General features: G+C 39.8%; 1 protein-coding gene across 1 annotated transcript in view; it reads right to left on the minus strand.

Annotated features, from left to right (window-relative positions):
• The window catches only part of DCHS2 (dachsous cadherin-related 2), a 353,317-nt gene that overhangs the window by 149,038 nt on the left and 178,977 nt on the right, over positions 1-25,302 (minus strand). Inside the window, exon 3 of the mRNA XM_043972284.1 lies at positions 2,269-2,500. Coding sequence (XP_043828219.1) covers positions 2,269-2,500 — 232 coding nt within the window. The remainder of the gene's footprint in view (positions 1-2,268; positions 2,501-25,302) is intronic.

A 25,302-nucleotide genomic window follows, 5' to 3' on the forward strand; every position in this document is an offset into this window, starting at 1 on the left:
ATGGAGGAAACTGAGGTCCAGAGATAAATGACTTGGCCAGAGTGGGGTTAGGGGAATAGTAGTCTTTCTAACTCACTATAGGATCATAGGGCTACAAGGGATGCCAAAAGGTCTAATAGGACTCCCTAGTTTTTTTTGTTTTTTTTTAGTGAGGCAATTGGGGTTAAGTGACTTGCCCAGGGTCACACCGCTAATAAGTGTTAAGTGTCTGAGGTCAAATTTGAACTCAGGTCCTCCTGACTCCAGGGCCGGTGCTCTATCCACTGCACCGCCTAGCTGCCCCTGGACTCCCTAATTTTATAGATGAGGACATAGACTGTGAGAAAATCCAGAAGAGATTCAGACATCAGTTTGTCCTTTCTTCCCCTCACCCCAGAAAGTTTAGGTCCTGCCTGGGATGAGCCCAGGAGAACAAAGGAAAGGCAGATTGATTCTTTTGTTTAGCTGGGGAAGAAACACAGCTAGACACAGGAATTTACCCTCTTGTATACTCTTTAGACCACTCTCAGGTCATGTCAATCAATGGAACTGAAGGATGCTGTAACCAATTATCTTAGATCAATGTATAGTGACCCACCTCTATCTAAGGGGGATAATAAAACCCCTGACCACCCCAGGCTCAGCCTCTTTTGCTCTCTTCTTGCTCTCTCAGCTCTCTCTCCTGCCTTCCTGGACCCACTCCCTTGGTTCAGAATGCTGCTGACTTGCATTCTTCCTCTTAGGACTTGAGACAACGAGCTGTCTGTCTCTCTGAGAGACAAAATGGGTCTGGCGCTTTTCTCCTGCCTGTGCTGTCATGCAGTCAATTCTTGACTGGTAGATATGATATTAATTAATAATAATAACTGCCAAAATGGGTCAATAGCCATTAATATAAATAGTAGCAATTTATAAAACACAGTTAAGCACAAATAATTTTTTTTTGTTTTTTAGTTTTGTTTTTGGTAGGGCAATGAGGGTTAAGTGACTTGTCCAGGGTCACACAGCTAGTAAGTGTCAAGTGTCTGAGGCCAGATTTGAACTCAGGTCCTCCTGAATCCAAGGTCGGTGCTTTATCCACTGCACCACCTAGCTGCCTGCCCCCCCCCACCCTGCCAATATTTGTAAAAAGCTTACTTAGCACAGGACCTGGCTTCTAGAAGATGTTATAAAAATGCTTATTCCCTCATCCCATCCCTTCTTTCCACTCATCCATGGCATCCCCCCACCCCAGTGCAGAGCACAGTCAATTCCCATCTTCTTGTCAATATAATCCATGTTCATGTCCTTTCCTTCTTTTGTTTCCTTTTAATTTATTGTTGCATTTTGTTTTCATTCCATAATCATTTCCCCTTGAGTTTCCTTTCTACCCCACCCACCCCCGCACTGTCCTCTAAGCCCCTCCTTTGTAACAGAACATTTAAGCAAAGTCAACCCACACAGCAATCCCCTCTGACAGGTATACCGCTCTCCACTTTTGCCCCTCCTGCTTCTCCATTCCATGTCCTTTCGTGAATCTCCCAGAGAGATTCTATTCGCAATTCTAGCGGCCTTTCCCTGGGTCAATTAATATATTATCATGTAAGTAGTGGCGAAGGTAAATACTTGGAGCTTCAATATTTCCCCATTTTCTAAGTTATTTAAAATCTTTCCACTAGTGAAAAACAGAGGTAATGTTTTACAGAAACCAATGATTCTTTAAAAGGAGAGATTCCTTTGGGATAAAAGTCATCCTATACCTGGTGTCCTTTAGAATAACAACTTTTTTTTTTTAAACTGGAAAAGACCTTAGAGATCATCTAATTTATTGCCTTCATTTTACATACAAGCAAAATGAGATTCAGACTAAAGCGACCCATGTGTGATTTCATAGCTAGTTAGGGATCCAGTTCTTCTGAGGCTGGCCCAGTGTTCTTTTCATTAATATTATTTATTAATACCTGAAATGGATGCTTCCAAGTATGGAATGTTAATAATAAGCAAGACAACCTTCCCAGAGAGGGTATTTTAATACACTATAGACTGCATGAAAAATAATGGTGGCATACTTCATTTAGAGGTTATCTACTGGCAAAATAGCTTTTTGGCCCATCTTTCCTGAGCATTAATTACATGTCACCCAATTCTTTATATCAAGATATCATTTGCTATAAGAAATAGCTCCTTCTTTTGCAAACAATCCAATCTAATTTTCTGGTTGTTGCACTTTTACTCTTACACAGAAGGCATAGTTTTCAGAGGAAGACTGTCCTGAGACTGACTCCAGGCCTGCCCAAACTTCTCACGTACCTGTGGCAGAGTCAACTGTGAAGAGAGAGGAGAAGTCTCCTGGCATGAGCTCATAGGCCACCACTCCATATATTCCAGCATCCCTGTCAGTAGCAACGACATTGAGAATCTCCGTGCCTGGCTGTGTGTGGCCACTGATGCTTGTCACGTAGGAGGCCGGGTTAAAAACAGGTTGATTATCATTCACATCCTTCAGTTCCACTCGAACAAAAGCTTGGGCACTTAGTCCACCCTGTAGGATAAATGAGAAACTATTAAAAACACAGCTCTACTAAATGATGGATGGCAGGATAACTAGCAAACTGAAACCAGAATGGAATTCTTAAATAACAACAAAATCCAAGTTTCAGGACTTCTAACCTCAAGATACCAGTTCTGAGTAACACTGTTTAATACTTTTGCTAGTCAATAAAATACTAAGCAGATTATCCACATAATATTTCCTCAAAAGGTATTCTGTCTTAAGAGTGCAGATATTTAAGTGATCCTGTTCCATTGCCTAATGACCTCTCCTCGCAGTTATGCATGCCTTTTTCTTTAAGATTACCTTGAATTTAGTCTGAATGTATTTTGTATGTAGCTATTCATATTCAGGCTGTCTCCTCTTTTTTTAACTTTTTTTTTGGGGGGAGGGGACAGGGCAATGAGGGTTAAGTGACTTGTCTAGAGTCACACAGATAGTAAGTATCAAGTGTCTGAGGTCGGATTTGAACTCAGGTTCTCCTGAATCCAGGACCAGTGCTTTATCCACTGTGCCACCTAGCTGCCCCCATCTCCTTTTTTAGAATGTGAGCTTTTTGCGGGGAGGAATTGTTTTCTTTTCTTTCTTTCTTTCTTTCTTTCTTTCTTTCTTTCTTTCTTTCTTTCTTTCTTTCTTTCTTTCTTCCTTCCTTCCTTCCCTCCTTCCTTCCTTCCTTCCTTCCTTCCTTCCTTCCTTCCTTCCTTTCTTTCTTTCTTTCTTTCTTTCTTTCTTTCTTTCTTTCTTTCTTTCTTTCTTTCTTTCTTTCTTTCTTTCTTTCTTTCTTTCTTTTTTTAAAATCACTTGGCATTAGGGGGCGGCTAGGTGGCGCAGTAGATAAAGCACCGGCCCTGGATTCAGGAGTACCTGAGTTCAAATCTGGCCTCAGACACTTACTAGCTGTGTGACCCTGGGCAAGTCACTTAACCCCCATTGCCCCGCAAAAAATAAATAAATAAATAAATAAAATCACTTGGCATATAGTAAGGACTTAACAACTGTTTGCTGAATGATTGAAGCGCATTTGGTACTTTTGTTAGCAAGAGTATTATAACTAAATAAGTTAGTGTTGGAGAAACCTGGAAAGTTTGTCTTTTTGCTCTCACATCTCCTTTTTGGGTAGGCCCTTCTCTCTGACTTCAGCTCTTTCTTTCTCTCTCTCTCTCTCTCTCTCTCTCTCTCTCTCTCTCTCTCTCTCTCTCTCTCTCTCTCACTTACTTTCTCTTTTTCTCCTCCCAATGGCACTAATAGATATTGTTGTTGTACTTTGTCCTTCATCAGGTGTAGGATCTGAATCCAGATTTTTCTGCACTAAATTCAGTGCCCTGTTTACTATATCTCTCCAATTTTAATTGTCCAGGATCTTCTATTGTAATATTCAGTTCCCTCCACCACCACCTGGTCAGACCTATTCTGCATATATTATTATTCAAGCACCAAATATTGCTCTCTTCTCTCCCCTCATCAAAATTCAATCATTCCAAGTCTCATTCCCTCAGGGTCTAAATGCCTTCCTGCTAATAGGATAAATTATTTCAAGATAGGGTGTTAATGATTGCTAAGAGCTTAATGTTAGGGTCCTGATTGATTAGCCATCCTTGGCAATATCATAATCACTATCTGACACCAAGTGACCTTCTAGCTGTTTGAATGAGGGGTGGGGAGGGGGGGAGAGGGAGACTAGCTCACTGCTTCCCCGCTCAGCTCCAATCCAAACAAAATGGGGCCCTAATGAGACATGTGAAGGGATTAAGCCAGTAGCTTTTTGCTATTATCAAGGAAAGATCCCTTTGTTTCAAAACTATCTGATTCCATAAAAGGGGTGTAAGGGAGGAGGAAAGGGAGAAATTAGTCTCGCTCTGGTACAGAGCTGCGAATGACAAAAATGTAATGTTGCCTTTAACCTTCAAGGAGGAGCTAAGGAGAAAAGGTAGAGACTCTAGGTCCAGAATCTAGACCCAATAAGTGGATGGAACTTAAATACAAACCAGGCTTCTGAGGTCTTGTTCTCTTCATTTTTTTTCTCCTCTCTCTCTGTAAGCAGAGCAGAAAGTGACAGCAAGTGCTCTTTTGAGCAGAGAAGAACCAAAACACGACTTTCCCAGTGGTTCAGGAGCTGAAGCTCTTGTATGAACTGCTACAATAGAAAGAGCAGTATCCTTGGAGTCAGAGGACCCGAATTCAAATCCTGACTTTGTCACTTACTGTATGTGTGACTGTGGCAAATCACTTGGTCTCCCTGAGCCTCAGTGTTCTTGTTTGTAAAGTAGGGGGCGGCTAGGTGGCGCAGTGGATAAAGCACCGGCCTTGGATTCAGGAGTACCTGAGTTCAAATCCGGCCTCAGACACTTGACTTACTAGCTGTGTGACCCTGGGCAAGTCACTTAACCCCCATTGCCCAGCAAAAAAAAAAAAAAAAAGTTGTAAAGTAATGGAGTTGAACTAGATGACTTCTGAATTCCCTTCTAGTTCTAGACCTATGATTGTAAGATAGACTGCCTGGACCTAGGACAGGTAATATAACTGTATTCTATTTACAGGAATGTATGTATGCCTTTATGATTACTATTAATTATTATATTCTCAAATGAGAATTTGTGATGGATTTCTTTCTTCCATGTGTATGACTAATCTAACTAGATCTTTCCCCAAAGCCTATGTATTTGCTAATAGTAAATATCTCTCCTCATCTCTCACTTGAGAAAATTTATTTTAATGGGGTTATTTCTGCTCATCAAGCATCATATATTGTCCAATACCATGAAGGATCCTTAGTTAAAAAGATGGCACTAGCCTTTAACAGCTTTAATGGAAAGCTGCCGACATCAAATTTTAAAGAGAGACTTGCTCTTAACAGTTCTGGAGAAATGCAGGTAGTAGCTACGCACTTCAAACATGTGACTTGATGCATTAGCCCCAAAGAATAAATCTATGAAGGAACTTCAGGAATTGTCATAAGCTAGTGCCCAAATTATTTTTAAGGACAGAAGATTCCCCTAATGCTCTGTTCCAAGTCCCCTCACTCTGTCACTTGGTCATCTTATCAGCTCTCTTTCAACTATCCTATTTAGGAATTTGAGTTGATATATGTGTGTGTGTATATATATATATACATATATACATATCCAACTTTAGTGCCTCAGTCTTCTGAGCTTTAATTATTCATTTCCAACTACCTCTTAGACATCCTGAACTGGATGCCCCATAGGCATCTCAATCTCAACATGTTCAAAATTATTTGTCTTTCCTCCTAAACTTTTCTCCCTTCCAAAAGTCTGTATTACTGTTGAGGGCACCACCATCTTCCTAGTTCCCTACACTTACAACCTTGGCATCACCCTTGACTCCTGACTTTTACTCTCACCACATATGCAATCAGTTGCAAAATCTTGTTTCTACCTCCACAACACCTCTCATAAATATCCCCTTCTCTCTACTTATATAGTCACAAACCTGTTTCAGACCCTTGGTACTTTGCTTTGATCTTGGTAGGTTACAGCAGTCAGCCTGAACTACAACAATTGCCTTCTCACTGGACTCCCTGCTTCAAGTATCTCTCCATTCAGGTCTACCTTCCTGTTAGTCGCTCTCACTTGATCCATCCATTCCCACTAGGCTTCTTCCTAGGTCTCTCCACCCTTTTGTGGCTAAACTCCTTGAATTTATAATCAACATTTCTATCTACAATAGGTACCTCCAACTCCATTTCTCTCACTTTCTTAACTTTTCTGAAGTTTGGCTTCTGATCTCAGCAGCCCTCAGCTGCTCTCTTCAAAGTTTCTTAAGATCTCTTAACTGCCAGGTCTAATGACCTTTTCTCAATTCTCCTCTTTCTTGGTCTCTTGACCAGACCTTGATGCTACAAATTACCATCTTCTCCTTGATACCCTCATCTCTCTAGGTTTGAGGGACACTGCTCTCTCCTGGTTCTCCTCCTCCCTATCTGATTTCTTCTCTGTCTCCTTTGCTAGATCTTCATCCATGTCGTGCCTGCCAACCATGAGGGTTCCTCCAATGCTCTGTCCTTCTTTTCTCCATTTGTATTCTTTCAATTGGTGATATCATCATTCCCCATTATTTCAATTATCATTCGAACAACGTGTGCAGTTCTACCATCTCTCCCAACCTCCAGTCTCACATCTCTAACTGCCTATTAGATGCCTCAAATTGGATGTCCTGCAGACATCATAAACTCATCACGCCACAAACCGAACTCATTATCTTTACCCCCAAACCTTCCTGCTTCCTAACTTTTCTATTCCTGTCAAGGGCACCACCATCCCACAGTCACTCAGGCTCATAGTCTCGGTGCCATCCTCGACCCCTCACTCTGTCTCTTACCTCCCATATCCAATCAGTTGTCAAGTCCTGCTGGATCTACCTACATAACAGTTGTTCATGTTCCTTACTCTCCTCTGATGCCACAACCACCCTATGCATGAAACCATTGCAATAGCTTTCTCATTGGTTTCCCAAGCTTCTTCTCATTCCAGTCCATCAGCCAGTCAGCCATCAAATTGATCTTCCTAAAGCATAGGCCAGAAGCAGGTGGCACAATGGATAGAATGATGGGCCTAGACTCAAGGAGTCTTATCCTCCTGAGTTCAAATCTGACCTCAGACACTTACTAGCTGTGTGACCCTGGGCAAGTCACTTAACCTCTGACTGCCTCAGTTTCCTCATCTGTAAAATGAGCTGGAGAAGGAAATGGCAAACCACTCGAGTACCCTTGCCAAGAAAACCTTAAATAGGGTTTGGAAGAGTCAGTCACAACTGAACGATAACTGAATGACAACTGAATGACAACAAAACATAGGTCTGACCATGTCACCCCTTTATTCGATAAAACTCCAGTGGCTCCCCAGGGATTACCACAGTTCCTGGCACAGAGGAGGTACTTAATATATGCCAGTTAACTGTTTAGCATTTAAAACTCTTTAAATCTGGCTCTTTCCCTTCAACCTTTTACATTTGACTCCCCTCCACACACTTTCCTGTCTGGTTACAATGGCCTACATGAGGTCCTCCAACATAGCCATCCCCTCGATGCTTTTGTACCAGCTGTTCCTCATCCCTGGAAGGTTCTCCCTAGACTCTGCCTCTTCCCTTCCCCGACTTCCCTCAAAACTCTGAAGCAGTCAGAAGTTAAGTGACTTGTCTAGGGTCACACAGCTAGTAAGTGTCTAAGGCTGGATTTGAGCTCAGGAAGATAAGACTTCCTTACTCCAGGCCTGGTACTCCAGGTACTGGTATTCACTGGGCCACCTAGCTATTCTGCAAGATACCTTACCTGTTTCCCAACCCTCCAGGTTGCTAATGCCTTACTCTCTTAGATGACCTTTGATGTACTCTGTAAATAATGTATATGTACCTACTTACTTACATGTCTCCCCCTCTAGAATTTGAGCTCTTTGAAGGCAGGGACTTCATTTTGTAATTCACCGTGTGCCCAGCTTTTAGCACAGTCCCTGGCACCTAGTAAGCACTTAATAATGCTTGCTGACAGACTGATGGGAGGCCATTCGCTCCCATCACACAGAATAATGAATTGCCTACCAAGCCTAAAAGTAGGGCTGATTCTAGTCTTTCAGACCTTTGGGGGATGTTTAATACATTTCTGCTTTTCTTCAGTAAATATTCCCTCTGGTGGCCTGGAAAACTCAATGAGGCTTCTTAAAACACCAAGCTTGTCTCTCAGAAAGCTATGGATGAACCTCCTTTCTACACCATGTGGCCCTCCTCCTTAATTACCTTCCCTGCCCCCCAAATGAAGAGAAACAACTAGAAGCAATTGCGCAAGCATAGATGGTGGCATCAGCTGCCTTCAAAGGTGCGGAGGAAGGTCAGCAGGAAGGAGCCACGCTGTCAGAAGGTGGCGTCTTGTCTTGTCCCCTTCCCCATTCCTGGGCCCCCACGAGCGCACTCACAGATTTTATTTTCCCCTCCTCTTAGGTACAGTCTGTGGCTACATTAAAGCACAGCTTTCCATTTCTAGCTAATGCTTGTTGGCACTTGGCTTTGATCTTGCTAGGCTCCAACAGCCAGGATTTTTAAACTGAGCCATTCTTCTTCCTAATTTTTTTAAACCTAAGGGAGTAGGGAGAGGAGGAGGGAATAATAACCTTGGCAGGAAGAGAAAAGAAGGTGATTGGCATGTTTGTATGTATAAGATATATGTGGGGAGGGGGGAGGGGGGAGGGGGAGGCACAGTGCAGATGAACAGATGTCTGACTCTAGTAGGGTTGGGAGGAGAATGACTCTTGCCCTGGGGGTGCTCAGTGTATCACAGTTTGAGAAAGGTTGCTAAATACTCCTCTGGAAACAGCCAAGATATTCGGCTTCCCTGAGCAATGAAGTTCAAGGGCAAAGCTTATTATGAAGTGTGGAATCTCAGATGGAAGTGGCTGATGGGGTGATGGCTGCAGCTGTGGCTGTCAGCATTCCCAGCAATCAATCCCCTTTTCTCCTGTTCGGGAAGATCAGGAATGCAGTAGAGGCAGGGGCGTTATCTCCACCGCTGCATTCCAAAGGGGTGTCAATGGAGTGGGGTGGATGGAAAAAAGGGAAACCTCGATCTCATGCCATTTTGGAAAGTTAAATCTTTAATCTCTAAGATTAAAAGCTGTTACCTCCACCCAAAGTTCCTTTTCTTCCCACTGAATTCTCTCCTTCTTGTCTGCTCTCTTATCCATATACTTTCTTCTTTTTCTCCTTCAAGAAGGTGAATGGAAAGGATGGTCAAATTCATGGATAAAGTGGAGGAAGGCAGATAAGAGGAGCCGGAAAGATGATACCTTAAGTGAAGAAAGGCTAGTATTTGTCCATAGCACCTGTTGATGCCAAATACTTTGATTTCTTGGCTAAATGAACCTCCTGTTACACACACACACAACCCAAGTACCTGTGTACAAAGCCTCGTGATAGGTGGTGGAGAAGATACAAAGTTTAGGTAAGACACAGGTCCTGCCCTTACAGAACTTGCAATCTAGTAGGGAACTATGATATATAAACAAATATCTATGATAAAAAAAATGTCACACCTGTGGCATCCTCTTCTCACAGGTAGGAGCCCCATAAAAGCTACCTTAGGTTCAACTCTACGTGCTCACATCCACTTAACACCATTGTTCACCAGTCCATGCCAGTATTAACTTTTAAGCATAACTTTGGGCATTTAGGGAAAAAAAAACTTTTAAGACAAAAAGTTGAACAGCACATACTATATGGCTCATTAATAGCCAAGACATTCTGTGGATCGACAAGTATCTCCTGGACAGTTGCCCTTGGGGCCAGGCACTAGGGAGAATTAAAAGGAATTAGTAATAGAAAGAAAAAGCTTTATGGAAACATGGTGTTCATCTTCAAATATTTGAGGGGTTGTTATGTGGAACAGAAAGCTGATTTACTCTGCAGGTTTCAAGAAGAGTAATGTTTGAAAAGTAAAAAAAAAAGGTTAGGGGGCAGATTAAGGCTCAAAGAAAGAGGGGAGAAGGGGGAGAGACAGAGAGAGAGAGACAGAGAGAGAGACAGAGACAGAGACAGAGACAGAGAGAGACAGAGAGAGAGACAGAGAGAGAGACAGAGAGACAGAGAGACAGAGAGACAGAAAGACAGAGACAGAGAGACAGAGAGACAGAGATTTTGTGAAGGTAGAAACAGATTTAATGGAGAACTCACTACAACAGTACTTGATGCGTAGAAAGTGCTTAATAAACACTGTATCTAAATGCTTTATCTACCAAACTCATAAAGTAGCACATCCAATTTTCAGGAAAAATTAGTTCAAAACAAAAGATTTAGGGTACAGAAGAAACACACACACACACTATAGATAGATATAGATATTAGACATAGACATAGATACACATATGCATACATACATTAAATATGTGTATATATGTTTGTATATTTGTGTGCGTGCATATATGTATATGTGTGTATACATGCATATATATATATATACATACATATCAGGAAGACTTATCTTCATGAGTTTAAATGCTGTCCCAAATACTTATTAGCTATGTGAATCGTGACAACTTAACCCTGTTTGCCTCAGTTTCCTCATCTGTAAAATGAGCTGTAGAAGGCAATGGCACACCGTTCCATTATCTTTGCCAAGAAAACCCCAGAATGGGGTCATAGAGAGTCAGAAATGACTGAAATGACTGAACAATAACAAAAACTAATGTCTTTGGAGCAAATTCCATACAAGGCAAAAAGTTTACCTCCTTTAAAGCAAATGAGTTTGTCGGGGTATGGTTGTGGGAAGCACATGCACATACACTGAGCCACTGAGGAAATTTATTTTTCCACACTGGATATTTGTTATAAGAAATGTGCTTTTTTTTTCTTTTTCCAGTGAGATTGAAGAGAAGAAGAAGAAAAAAATTAATTTCTGCCATTTTTAAGAGAGGAGAGGTAATATGTATCCATTTGTAATGTGAAAACAAAACACATCAAAATAACTTTTAAAAACCAAATTCATTTAATGTAATAGCATATTGAGAAAAGGAGCAATGAAACATTCTCCCCCAACAACTCGGAGCATGTCCTCGTACACATACATATCACCTTTGGAAAGAATGGACACACACAGGGATCCTGCAAGGGGAAACTCACATATGTAGAGAACATATTTGGTGGGGACATATATGTGAAGGGACGTTTCACACCTCTGATACTGTAGGGCAGTGGGGCCACTAAACCATGCATTAGATCCCTTCAGGCCATATATTGCATGAGAAAGCCACGGATTTTTGTTTAATGTTTGACAATTATTTTTTTTGGGATGGGGCAATAAGGGTTAAATGACTTGTCCAGGGTCACACAGCTAGTCTCAAGTATCTGAGGCCAGATTTGAACTCAGGTCCTCCTGACTCGAGGGCTGGTGCTTTATCCACTGCACCACCTAGCTGCCCCCCACAATTATATTTTAATCTAGTTCTAGGTGCATTGTGGGCTACCTGCAGCCCATGGTGTCATGCTATCAATATCTTCTGGTGAGGTCATTATGCATTCTTTCTGAGTCTGCTCCCCGTTGAACACTGCTCCCTGTTGGATCAGGACTTGGGCATGAACTGTGTCTACCCTTTCCCGGTGTGTGTCTCCTCTTTGCTACTATTGTCCTCATATTCTCTCCAGGGCTTCTCTGCCCTCCAGGAATCCTTTCTTCAGCTAATCTTGTGGTCTCTGCTAGGAAATGCTTCCTACTATTACCTCCCAGGCTTCTTATCTTTGGGGCCATGAACCAACCATCTCAGCTGTAGTCCAATAGGGGATCACGACTGCTAAATTTCTCCTTAATGAGATCTGGTCAATATGCCAAGTCCTGTGACCTACTGGGCACTTACTTTTGAAATTAAGAGGATGACATTGGGGACCTTTTAGAAAGCTTTTTCAATAGAGTAGCCAGGTCAAGGAATTAGATTTCAAAGAGTAGAGATAAGAATGATAGGTAAAGTCAAGTCGACAGGCATTTATTAAGTACTGTATTTTACTACTATATATTCTATCACTACTATATTCTAGTGCTGAGTGCTGGGGATAATAATGAAAGGCAAAAATAGTTCCTGTCTTCAAGGAGATTACAATCTAATTCAAGGAGACAACCCGCACACAAGGCAGAATAAGGCGCAAGAAGATTGGAAAGATAGGAAGGGGACAAGCTTGGCTTTAAAAGCCAGAGAATTTTATAGTTGATCCTACAGGCAAAAGAGCCATTGGAGTTTTTTGGTTTTTTTAATAAGAGAGTGACAGAGTAAACAGAATGATAGATCCAAAATGCATTACTTTGGGAATTTAGGGGAAATAACCAAACTTTTAAGAAAAAAAATTGAACACTGTAATATATGGCTCATTAATAGCCAAAACGTTCTGTGGATGGACAAGTATCTCCTGGACAGTTGCCCTTGGGCCCAGGCACTAGGGAGAATTAAAAGGAATTAGTAATAGAAAGAAAAAGCTTTATGGAAACATGGTATTCTTTTTCAAATATTTGAAGGGTTGCTATGTGGAACAGGAAGCTGATTTACTCTGCAGGTTTCAGGAAGAATAATGTTTGAAAAGTGAAAAAGGTGGGAGGGGAATAGATTAGGGCTCAAAGAAAGAAGAATTTTTCCTGAAAATTGGATGTGCTACTTTACAAGTTTGGTAGATCAAGCATTTAGATAGATAAAGTGTTTATTAAGCACTTTCTATGCATCAGGAAATGTTGTAGTGAGTTTCCTGTTAAATTTGTTTCTACTGTCACAAAATCTCTCTTTCTCTCTCTCTCTCTCTCTCTCTCTCTCTCTCTCTCTCTCTCTCTCTCTCTCTCTCTCTCTTCATCTCTCTGTCTCTCTCTTCTCTCTCCTTCCCTCCTTCCTTTCCTCCCTCTGTGTATATACAGATATAGATATCAATCTATATCTATCTTTTTACATGGATGGATAGTAGGTAGATAATAGATGAATAGATAGAGGGATGAATAGATAGTAGATACATACATACATAGATAGATGGATAGATAGATAGTAGATAGATAGATAGATAGATAGATAGATAGATAGATAGACAGACAGATAGATAGTAGATAGACAGATAGTAGATAGATAGACAGACAGACAGATAGATAGTAGATAGACAGATAGTAGATAGATAGACAGACAGATAGATAGATAGACAGACAGACAGACAGATAGATAGATACAGGGCAGCTAGGGAGCCCCTGGAGTTTATTGAAAAGGGGAGTGACAAGATCAGATTGTGCTTCGACCAAATCTCTTTGATAGCTATGTGGAGAATGGATCTGAATAGAAAGTGATTGGAGGCAAGGAGACCAATTAGAAAGCTATGGCGGGGCAGCTAGGTGGCGCAATGGATAGAGCACCGATCCTGGAGTCAGGAGGACCTGAGTTCAAATCCGGCCTCAGATACTTAACACTTACTAGCTGTGTGACCCTGGGCAAGTCACTTAACCCCAATTGCCAACAAAAACAAAAACAAACAAAAAAAAGAAAGCTATGGCATTAGTGCAGGCGAGAGGTGATGAGGGCTTGTTGTACAAGAGTGGTGTCTATCAGAGCAGAGAGGTGGTCTATGTGAGAGGTGTTGTTCCTTCCAACTCTTAAGATTCAAGGAAAAATAGAGTTCCAATATCACTTTAAACAAATTTATTGGCAGAAAATGATTGTTAACTTTTAAGGAAGCACTGTTTGGGCCAGTTGATTTTTCTTAATATTGTTCAGTTATTTCATGACCCCATTTGGGGTTCTCTTGGCAAAGATACTGGAGTGGTCTGCCATTTCCTTCTCCAGCTCATTTTACAGATGAGGAAACTGAGGCAAACAGGGTTAAGTGACTTGCCCAGGGTCACACAGCTAGGAAGTACCTGAAGCCAGGTTTGAATTCTGGAAGAGAAGTCCAGGCTTAGCTTTCCATCTACTGTGCCACCTAGCTAAAAATACCCCATACCTTAATATCTTAGCAATGCTCCCACAGCAATGCAATTCAAGCATTACTTAATTACAATACTAATTTGCATTTATATAGTGCCTCTTACCCAAGGAGTTCCAGGGCTTTATAAACATTAACTTCTTAATTCGCCAAGTTTCCCTTATAGGTACTATTAGTCCTGTTTTCTAACGGAAATGTTGGGGGGTGGGGTTAGTGACTTGCCTCAGGTCCTAGGCTGGGCCTGTTAAAAGACAAGCATCTTTGTAATTAACAAGGACTGCAAACTGTTCAATGTGCCTTTCTTACAGGCTCACAAATGAAAGCCATTTGCAAGTGACAAACAAAATATATTATATTAGCTCTATTGAATCTGACAGAGGCAAATGGAGACCTTGAGAAATGCTGCTCAGTGGTCATTGCTCTATGGTGCTGAGCCAAGGAGGAAAAGAAAGCCTCATTACATCTGCACGGTGCTTTGGTTTTCAAATGCCTGGCACATAAGCCATCACAGCTGATCCTTGCAGCAAAGCCCTGAGCTAGGTGGGGTAGGTATTCTCATTCCCATTTTGAATAGGAAATACAGACACATAAAGGTTAAGTTACTACCCACCTTTGCCCAGCTCATAAGTGGGGGAGATGTAACTAGAAGCCAGGTCTTCCTGACACCTAGCTTATTGCCTATCCGTCAATGTGTAGCTCAATGTGGACAGAAATTGTGCATAAACAATGGAACCAATTTATTAAAGAACTGTGAATCTTAATCCCAAACCACAATACTCTGAATTTTAAAAATTTCTTTTTGAGACAGCTGGGGTGGGCAATCAAGAAAATGATTTACAAATGAGGCAGCTGGTTAGTACAGAGGATAATTGCTTGAATCTGACATAAGGAGGAACTGAGTTCAAATCACAGTAGAGACACTGAGTAGCAGGTCATAACCATGGGGCAAGTCATTTCACTCCTTTTTGTCTCAGCTTTTTCATCTATATAGTCCAAGGTTGTGATAAAGATAAAATTAGATAGTCTTTGTGAAGCATTTTGCAAACCTTAAAAAGCCAAATAAATCCTAGCTATTATTATTCATAACCCCTATAGTCATACAAAAGTCATATAAAAGGTAGCTGAACTTACATTAACTGTGTGTGACAAATAATCTCAGTCCTAGAGAACATATACTGAAATGGATCATGGGAAGAGGACTATAAGTGGAGAATAGGGAATACATTGTCAGGTATGGTTGACTTTTTGGTCATTTTTTTCTTGTTTTCCTGTCCAAAAAAAAAAAAAAAGAATTTAACAGGTTTGCTGGGTTGGTAATCTCAATATATTGAAAATTATTATTTTTCTAAAGAAATAAACCCAAAATGGAGGGGGGCAGTGAAAGGGGGTGATTTTAGGGCAGCAGGAGAAAACAGGGTCTTAGAAAGGGTCTCTAGAAGATGGGAGCCAAGCGCAGCAAGAGCTGTAGGCCAACACGAGAGACAAACATTCACCATTTCAGAATTTTTTTTTTTTTTTTTGGTGAGGCAATTGGGGTTAAGTGACTTGCCCAGGGTCACAGAGCTAGTAAGTGTTAAGTGTCTGAGGCCAGAATTGAACTCAGGTCTTCCTGAATCCAGGGCCGGTGCTCTATCCACTGCACCACCTAGCCGCCTCTACCACCATTTCAGAATTTTGCTAAGGGCTGGCTATTTCCTCCAACCAGGCAGTCTGTAAGCCATCTATGCAGCTCTTTCCCGGATTCTCTACTAAATTCATCACAAGAGAAGGAATTCTTCTTCCTTCTACCCCAGGACATGGCTACCTGTTCCCAGGACCCAGAACTCAGATCACTATTTTATTACATCTTTATTCTAGATTAAGGAGGTTTATGGACCGGCCTGGGAGCCAAATCAGCCCTATGAGAATTGATTCTATAGGGAAAAAAATGCTCTGGGCTTCCCAAATAACAACAAAACAATTTAGAAACTTTTAAGAAGACAACTTATTTTCAGTCAAGAGCTGCCTGCACAAACTTTGTTGGCAGAGACCAAAAGACAATTCCATCCTTTTTATTTTTCTTTGCCACTGAAGTCCTAACCTTAAGTCACTTCACAGAACAACAGAAAGGAAATGAGGCCAAGTTATTGAGCTAGGGGATTCTTTAATACTTAATAAATTGTCTCTGAGTTGAGGTCGTAGGTGGGTGATTCTCTTGGTTTTCAAAAGAATTCTATTTGTCTAAAATTTTGAAGCTAACGGTGTAGTTCTTAAATCTTTCTTTTAGAAATGTTGGAATACTGGTGTTCTCTTCCCTCAGAGGAGAAGAAAACCATAGGGGGGTGGGTAAACCTCTCTCATCTTCTTTAGAGCAATCATACTATCCACTTTGAGTGTTCTTAGATTACTCAGGAGGGCCTGTCAGGGTTTCTGTTGGAAGCTGCTCCTTTTGGGGATTGAGAGGAAAAATTTCACTGAGAAAATCTAAAGTGAAACATGATATGCAACTTCACTGCCTGGGAACCCAATTTAATTTTTATATATAAAACATGAAATCTCTGAGGGCTGTTATTAAGTTTGAACACAATACAACCCAAGAAGGAGCAATTAATGGAACTCTGATGATTCCAAGTGATTCCTGTTAGGTATGTTTTTTTGTTTATGTTGAAGGCAAGAGAGGAATCAACAAAATACAAATCTAAATTAAGGTCTAATTAATAAAAGGAAAGGAAATGATGCCTAGCTATATGATGGCCAAATTCCCATTTATTTCATGGGAATGACATGAAGACAGACTAAAAAGAACAACTCTTTCCCTTAACCATAATGGAAAAGACAAGACACTCAGCACTCACATTTTCTTGGTTCCTTGCTTATCTCTTTAATAGCACTTCTTCTGGTTAGATTTTTTTCCTCCAAGTCAACATATAACTATTATCTACTATTATGTGCAATGCCTTGAGCTATGTGATATTCCCACTGGAGTGAAATCTATAAGGATGTATATATACATATATATGTATATGCATGAATACATATATATTTTTAAAGGAAGTTTTATTGATGCCCTTTGTTTTCACATTATAATTATTCAGTCATCTAGGGGTATAACCACTCCCTGAGCACCCCAAATAACTGATCTTTAGATAGTACTTTACATACCTTCTTACTTGATTCTCCCAGAAATCATTTGAGGAGTATGTAGAGCAAGAATTATTTATCCATATTTTACAGCTGAGGAAACTGAGGCCTGACCTATCCATTATCACAGGACTTATAAATTCCTGAGGTGGTATTTCCATCCATGTCTTTCTGATTTCAATTCCAGTACTCTATCCACTATACCACATTGACTCTTTGGACTTAATATAGGGGAATCTCCTCGTCTTTAAAATGAGCTTCTCTATTTTCCTTTCCAGCTCTGAACCCTCAGTTTAGCTTACATAGCTGAACTTTGCAAGTTTCATAAATCACCAGAAAGCTGATAGGCAGCTTTGTTGTTGTTGTTGAGTTGTTGTTGAGTTGTTTACAGTCATGTCTAATTCTTCATGATCCTATTTGGGGTGTTCTTAGGAGAGATACTGGAGTGCTTTTTCCATTTCTTTCTCCAGCTCTTTTTACAGATAAGGAGACTGAGACAAACAGGATTAAGTGACTTGCCCAGGGTCACACAGGTAGTAAGTGTCTGAGAATACATTTGAACTCCTGAAGATGCATCTTCCTGACTCCAGGCCCTGCACTCAATCCACTGCACCACCTAGCTGGCCACTTTTAGGCAGCTGCTATCTTCCATATCTGGAATGTACTTCCTTCTCCTCTCCACTTCTGTAGAATCTGTGGCTTCCTTCATGTTTCAATTTCCCATGCTGTCTCTTATGGAAAGCCTTTCCTGATACCTCTAGTTGCTAAGTAGTCTGTCGATCCTTAAATTATATCGTATTTACATACTTGTGTTGATGTTGGATTCTACCTTCCTTCCCCACTTCACCCCACCCCCAACAGTATTCTGTGAGGCCAGGGACTCATTTTCATCTTGACTTTTAATCTTCAGCATCCAGTACAGTGCCTTGCATACAAAAAGTGCTTAATAAATGCTTGTTGAATTGAATTTCATTATGCATTCGAGAACCCATAATTTAATAAATTCTCCTAGTTTTGAATAACTGGGCCACAGTATTCCAGTTTACTACTGAGGAAGAAGAGTGGATTTCACAAAATCTCTCCAATGATGTTGGCCTAGTGACTGACTCAACTGGGCTGCTGTTCTACACTTTCACACTAGGATGGGTGCCCATAAGACTGAATATGCATGAGTTTATTTCACCTTTTTTTCTGTCTTTTCTAAGAAAACTCGAAAAGATAAGAGGTCTTAGTCTATAAAACACCAGACTTTTACTCAGGTTCTGAGTTTCAGACCTGTTTGAGCAAGTGTTGCTTTGAGTGTGGGGCAGTAAAAAGAAGATGGAGTCAAAAGATCTGTGTTTGAATTTCATCTCTGCCTCATCCTCATTCCCCCTCTCCATATGATCTTGGGAAACAACTCTAGAAGTCATTCTCCATACCTATAAAATGAGGGGTTGGAATAGATTATCTCTCAGACCCTGTCCAGCTCTAACACTCTGGGATTATGTGATAAGTTATCTGTTCCTTTTAAAGAAAAAAAATACATTCATCAAAATCAATATGAAGCAAATGACTTAGTAGAATTGGTAGAAGTGCTTTTAGCCTATAGAAAGAAAGCCCAAGAAGATTACTGTTCAAAAATATTCAGTTTATATGAAGTTTTTCTGCATAAATATTGGGGAAATCATAAGGAAAGGGGAAGGGGAAAGGAGATTGGATTAGGGAGTCAGGAGACTTTTTTCCTAGTCTCCTTTCTGATGCTAACATTGGGAGTTGTTTAATTTCTCTAGGCCTCAGTTCTTCACCTATAAAATGATGGATTTCAATTTTATGGTCTTGAGGGTCTTTTCTGGTTCTGAAATATTGTGATTTTACATAATATGTAGAGACTTTTTTTTTAATGGGGCAATGAGGGTTAAGTGACTTGCCCAGGGTCACACAGCTAATAAGAATCAAGTGTCTGAGTCCAGATTTGAACTCAGGTCCTCCTGAATCCAGGGCCAGTGCTTTATCCACTGTGCCACCTAGCTGCCCTGATTTTATATAATATGAATCCTGGAATTTCAGGAAAGGAAGGACATTCAAAGATCACCTGATTCATCCTCTTCTCAAGTCAAGAATCTTACATACAACAACCCCAGCCACCTATCATCTAGTCTCTGGTGGAAGACTTCTAGTGAGAAGGAGATTGCTATCCCCATTCCATGGTCAGACAACTCTGATTGTCCAGTTTTTCTTTTTTTGGGGGGGGGGTGTTGGTCCAGTTTTTCTTTCACTTATAATGAGTCAATTTTGATCTCTCTGCAACTTCTACCCATTAATTCTTCACTCACAGATCTACACAAAATTATGTCCAATCCCTCTTTAGCACGACAATTCTTCAGACCAGGGAAGAGAGTTATTGTTTCACCCTTATCTGTTCTTTTATCTAGGCTAACCTTTTCCTGGACTTCCTTCAACTCATATTTCCAGGCCTCTTACCATATTCTTCATCCCCCCTCTGGATGTGTTTCAGTTTATCAGTTTGTTTGTTTCTAAAATAGGACATCCAGAAAAAGACACAATATTCTAGTATTATCTGACCAGGTCGGAGTAAAGTAAAATGATCACCAATATGACTTCTTTCTGTTAATGTAGCCTAAAAGAGTATTAAATCTTTTGGTCGTCATGTCCAACTGACAACTATTATGGAGCTTAGTTCATGAAAATCCTTATCTTGTTTTCAAATTACCTTTTTACTGGATATGTCTCTCGCCCCCCCCCCCCATTTTGGACTTGCACAATTGATTTTTTTGAACCCAAATGCAGTATTGTCCCTATTAAATTTAATTTTGTTAGCTTCAACTCACTGTTCCAGTCTGTCTGGGTCATTTTGTGTTCTTATTACTCACAAATTATTAACGATCTCTCCAAGTTCCAAATTGTACACATTTAATAAATATGTCATCCATGTTTTTATCTAAGTTACCAGTCACAATGTTGACCCAAGCATGGCCAAGGACAGTGCTCTGGCCTACTCCAGACAGAAGTCAGCCTCCAAGTTAACACTGATCAATTGATGAACACTCTTCAGGCCAAGTTAGTCAACTAATTCCAGGTCTACCTAACAAACACAATTTCTCCATCTTGTCTGCAAGAGTATCATGAGTCATTTTGCCAAAAGCCTTCGAGATGTTCTAGCTTCCACAGTATTTCTCTGATCTAGTAGTCTAAAAAAGGAAGCAAGGTGAATCTTGTTCTTAATGAGCCTATGTTGCCTCTTAGTGATTATCTCTTCTCCTTAAGTTGTTCAAGCAAAATTCTTTTAATTATCCATTGTAGAATACTGCAAAGAATTGAAGTCAAGCTCACTGAATATAGCTTAAGGTATCTCTCCTCTTGTTCTTTTTGAAAATCAGTACATTTACCTTTCTCCAAAATCAACATCACCTCACCTATTTAACTTCCTATTTGTGATTCTTTTCAGATTAGGGACAGTTCAGTAATCACATGTCAATCTTACAGTACATTCAAAAAGATGAGTTGAACCAGCCAGGGACAATGAGATGTTCTTCCCACTTATCTTGGGTCATTATTTTCTTTTAACAATTTCTGTTGCATCTTTTCTTCACCAAGAAGTATTCTCCTTTCCTTTGTTGACATTTTGTTCCCAATATGGCTCTAAAGCCCTTTTTGTTGTTTTAACATTTGCCAAAAACACAACCTTATCTCTGGTTTTAGTCTTCCCAATAGTTATTTTATTGGATCTTCCCTCTCTTTCCTATTCATTTTAGCTACTTAATATCCTTCATATATCTCCCACAAATACTTTAAAATCTGAGTTCTTCGATAAGTTTCCTATGTAGGCACATCAATCTCTTAAGAAACCAGATTTCATTTTCTTTGTCTTCAGAATTGCATTGCCAGAATTTCATCGTTAAGAGCCTCCTATTCCACTTGATCCATTTCATCAATGTCTTTGGTCATAGGATCCTGCCTATTCTATATTCCTAAAATTTAAGGTAGATAATGTTCCCTTCCTTTTCTATCACAAACGTCAAGATGATCGTGGACTTCCAAGGTTTCCATAGGCAACTAGGTGGGTGCAGTGGATAGAGCTTTGGACCAGAAGTCAGGAAGATTTGAGTTCAAATTTGGCTTTAGACATTTACTATCTGTGTGACCATGGGTAAGCCACTTAATCTCTGTTTGCCTCAGTTTCCTCAACTGAATAAGGATAATAATAGCATCTCCTGGCACACAATAGGTACTATATAAATGCTTATTCCTTCCCTCCCATCATTTCTATTTCACACAATATTTCCTCCTTATTGGTCAGAATCTGATACAAGATAATAGAATCAGAAATATTTCCTCTGAATGAGAAAATATTTGTAAAGCACTAAGAAAAGTGTTTAGAACATAGTACGTGATTAAAGAAGGCGTCCTTCCTTCCTTCTTTCCTCCCTTCCTTTCTCCCTTCCTTCCTTCTTTCTTTCCTTTCTTCCCCCCTTCCTTCCTTCCTTTCTTCCTCCCTTCCTTCCTTCCTTTCTTCCTTTTGTCCTTCTTTCCTTTCTTCCATTCATCTTATGAAAGGAGAAATTCACAGGAAACCAAGAAAGAATTTATCAACTTCTCCACTTTCAGTAGAGAAAGGCCACCATCAGATGCCTGAAAATGTACATTTCCATTGTCATAAATACATAGTATCTCTGTTCCAATTTTGTGGTCTGATGGACAATTATCTCTTTCTTCCTTAGGACTCGCTGGTCTATAATATATTCCTATCCTCAACATTACCTCTCTTTCTCCCTCCTTTCTGACATTTAATGGATAGAGTGACATACTTAGAGGCAGGAAAACCTGAGTTTGAATTCTGCTTCCAAGTTATTAGTTGTGGAATTCTAGGTGAATCATCTACCATCTCTCAGCCTCAGTTTCCTCATCAGCAAAATAATAATAACAAAAGTACCTACCTCACAGGGGTGTTGTGAGGATCAACTCAAATGAGTCAATATATGGAAAGCACTTTGCAAATCTAAAAGTGCTATATGAAAGTTAGCTTTTTTATTACCCCAACGTTCTCCATCAATGTTTCCTTCCCCTAATTGGATTCATAGGTTATCAATTTTCACAAATGGGGATATCTTTTTTGGTATACAATAGTGCCCCCTTCTCATCTCCTTTTGAACCAGACAGACCCTTCCAGGATCATATTCTAATCAGGAATTGCCTCCCAAATTCCAACAAAACCTTGGAGTACCAGGTCTAGAGTCTGGAAGATATAAGTTCAAATCCAGCCTTAGACACTAGCTGTGTGAACTTATGTGAATCATTTAACTTCTGTCTGCCTTAGCTTCAACTATAAAATAGGAATAATTATAATAGCACCTTCCTGGTGGGTTGTTGTGAGGATCAAATAAGCTTTTATTTGTAGAGCATTTAGCATCGCACCCAGCACAATTGGAGGTGCTTAATGAATACTTATTCCATTCTATCACAATTCTTTGATGAAATCCTTTAATTCTGCTCTTTGGAGTCCCTTGTTGGTTTTTACCCCTGTTCAAACACACAATGTGTCTCTCCTTTGCCCTCTGAGTGATACTAATTTTTAGGTTTTTGGAGGCAGTGGTGTTCCATGTCACTTTCCCATATAGCAACACTGGCAAAATGGAGTATGAAAATATGGACTTTTGTTTTTATGGGAACCTTGGGATCCATAAAAGAACTTTGCAGTTTCCCGAAAGTTATCCAGCCTGCGCTCCTCATCCTTTACAATTCTGGGCCCATCTCATCATCCATCTGTTTAATCCAGTTTAAAGAAAGCTTGGCAGGCTATCTAACTAAGCAGTCATCCCAAATATATTCTCAGAATTCTAAAATCTCAGAGTTGGAAAAGGCTGGAGAGGATATGAAATCCAACCTATCAATGAATATGAACAGCCTCTATAATATGCCAGACAATTCCTCATTCATCCATTGCTAGAAGACCTTTAGTCAGGGGAACTCAATACCTCCTAAATATCTCTAAGCATTTGAACTTCTTCCCCACTTAAGTCTTCCTCCCTGCAACTTCTATACCATAAATGAATTGTCCTCATTCAATCCTGAGGGCTCATTGGAATAACTTTAATAAAGACTTTCACTTGGTTTTTAAAAAATCAACTTCATAAGTACGGGATGGGAGAGACATAGCTAGTCTAGTTTATTTGAATAGTTTATTTGAAAAATATTTCTTTATTCTTCCCAACCTCCACAGACAAGCTTGATCCATAGACAAGAATATTTTACATACTAAACTAGAAAACAAAATTGTATTCTCTAGGACCATCTCCTTAGCTGAATATGCACTTATTATATCATGATTTTTATTTGAAAGTCCTTACCTTTGGGGGAGCTAGGTGGCACAGTGGATAGAGCACCGGCCCTGGATTCAGGAGGACCTGAGTTCAAATCCGGCCTCAGACACTTAACACTTACTAGCTGTGTGACCCTGGGCAAGTCACTTAACCCCCATTGCCTTACTAAAAAAAAAAAAAAAAGCAAACAAGAGTAAGGTATGTCATCTATCCCAGAACTATGCAAGACAGCCATAAGCCACGAGCAAAGGAAGACAGAGGGATCTCATAGCTAGGTTTACCAAAAAGAAAGTCAACCTGAACTCGGATGAACAGACCAGAAGCCCAAAGAAGCACTTTGACTCAGGAAGCTTCAGTGAGGATGAAGATCACACCAGCAAGCTCCAACTTGGCAAGTCTCAAGGGGAAGAAAAGACCACAGTAGCACCCAGATCAAGAGACATTTCTCTTGTTTGCCTAGGATAATTTGTTAAAAGGGAGTTAGTTTTTAAAAATTATTTTTGGGAGGTAGGTAATTCCTGGGAAGAGGGGGAAGAGGGATAATAATGCTCTCGAAAAATAAAAAAGAAAAGAAAAAGAAAATGAAGATTTTTTCAATTAAATAGAAAAGAAAGAGGTACAGAAGGGAACCCAGATAAGTGGAGATAACTTTAAGAAACAACATGCTAGGGGGCAGCTAGGTGGCTCAGTGGATAAAGCACCAGCCCTGGATTCAGTAGGACCTGACTTCAAATCTGACCTCAAACACTTGACAATAACTTTGTGACCCTGGGAAAGTCACTTAACCCTCATTGCCCCACAAAAAGAAACAAACAAACAAACGAACGAACATGCTAACTTTATTATATATATATATATATATATATATATATATATATATATATATATAATTTGTATCTGCATATATATGTATACATATACATTCCTACAAATATTTATATGGACATGCATGTTTTTAAATCAAATTATATTATGTGATGCATGGTTTCATATAAAATACTCCCTTTCTGTTTTTCTATTCTACATATATTGAAATGTTTGTTTATGGGCATTCATTAATTCCCTCCCCCGCCCAAAAATCTGAAAACATTTTTAAAAAATAAAGGAAAAAAGATAAATAATTTCTTCCTATTAACAACTGATCAAGGGACAGCTAGGTGGCACAGTGGATAAAGCACCGGCCTTGGATTCAGGAGGACCTGAGTTCAAATCTAACCTCTAACACTTGACACTTACTAGCTTTGTGACCTTGGGCAAGTCATGCAACCCTCATTGCCCTGAAAAATAAACATACAAACAAATGAATAGATAGATAGATAGATAGATAGATAGATAGATAGATAGATAGATAGATAGATAGATAGATAGATAGATAGATAAGTGAATAAATAAAATGTTTTTAAAAACCAATTAATCAATTGTTTGGGGGGGGAGTATAACTTAGAAGGAGGCTTGATTGGCTGTCCCTTGCATCAGAACAAAGTGCATCATTTTTTAAATAATCAAAAACTTTAAAATACAGTGCTCAAAAACGATCAACAAGTACTGCGAGCTATATCACCTTGTGAATGAAGAATTCAAGGCAAAAAAGCAATCCTTCCATCTTTATGGAAGAAATGCTTCAGGGGGACAAGTTTTCCAAACATAATGAACTTAATTTTCACCCTACCACCATCTCTCTCCTTTAATATGTTTCCTTTAAAGTAAGCAGGGGGTCTATGCACAGAAGACTCATGTAGAGGATAAAATGAGACTACGTGTATTTAATACCAGAGAGTCAATGTGAAAAGCAAAGGCATATTCATATTAAATGTAATTAGTATGTTTTTCCCGGCATCTATGTAATTAGGCTTTCACCTACTGCTGACTTTCTTTATGGTTTCAGGGACCATTGCTTATTTGCATGAAGAAAAAGGATCT

This window comes from Dromiciops gliroides, chromosome 6 (assembly GCF_019393635.1).
Source record: "Dromiciops gliroides isolate mDroGli1 chromosome 6, mDroGli1.pri, whole genome shotgun sequence".
Classification (NCBI taxonomy): domain Eukaryota; kingdom Metazoa; phylum Chordata; class Mammalia; order Microbiotheria; family Microbiotheriidae; genus Dromiciops; species Dromiciops gliroides.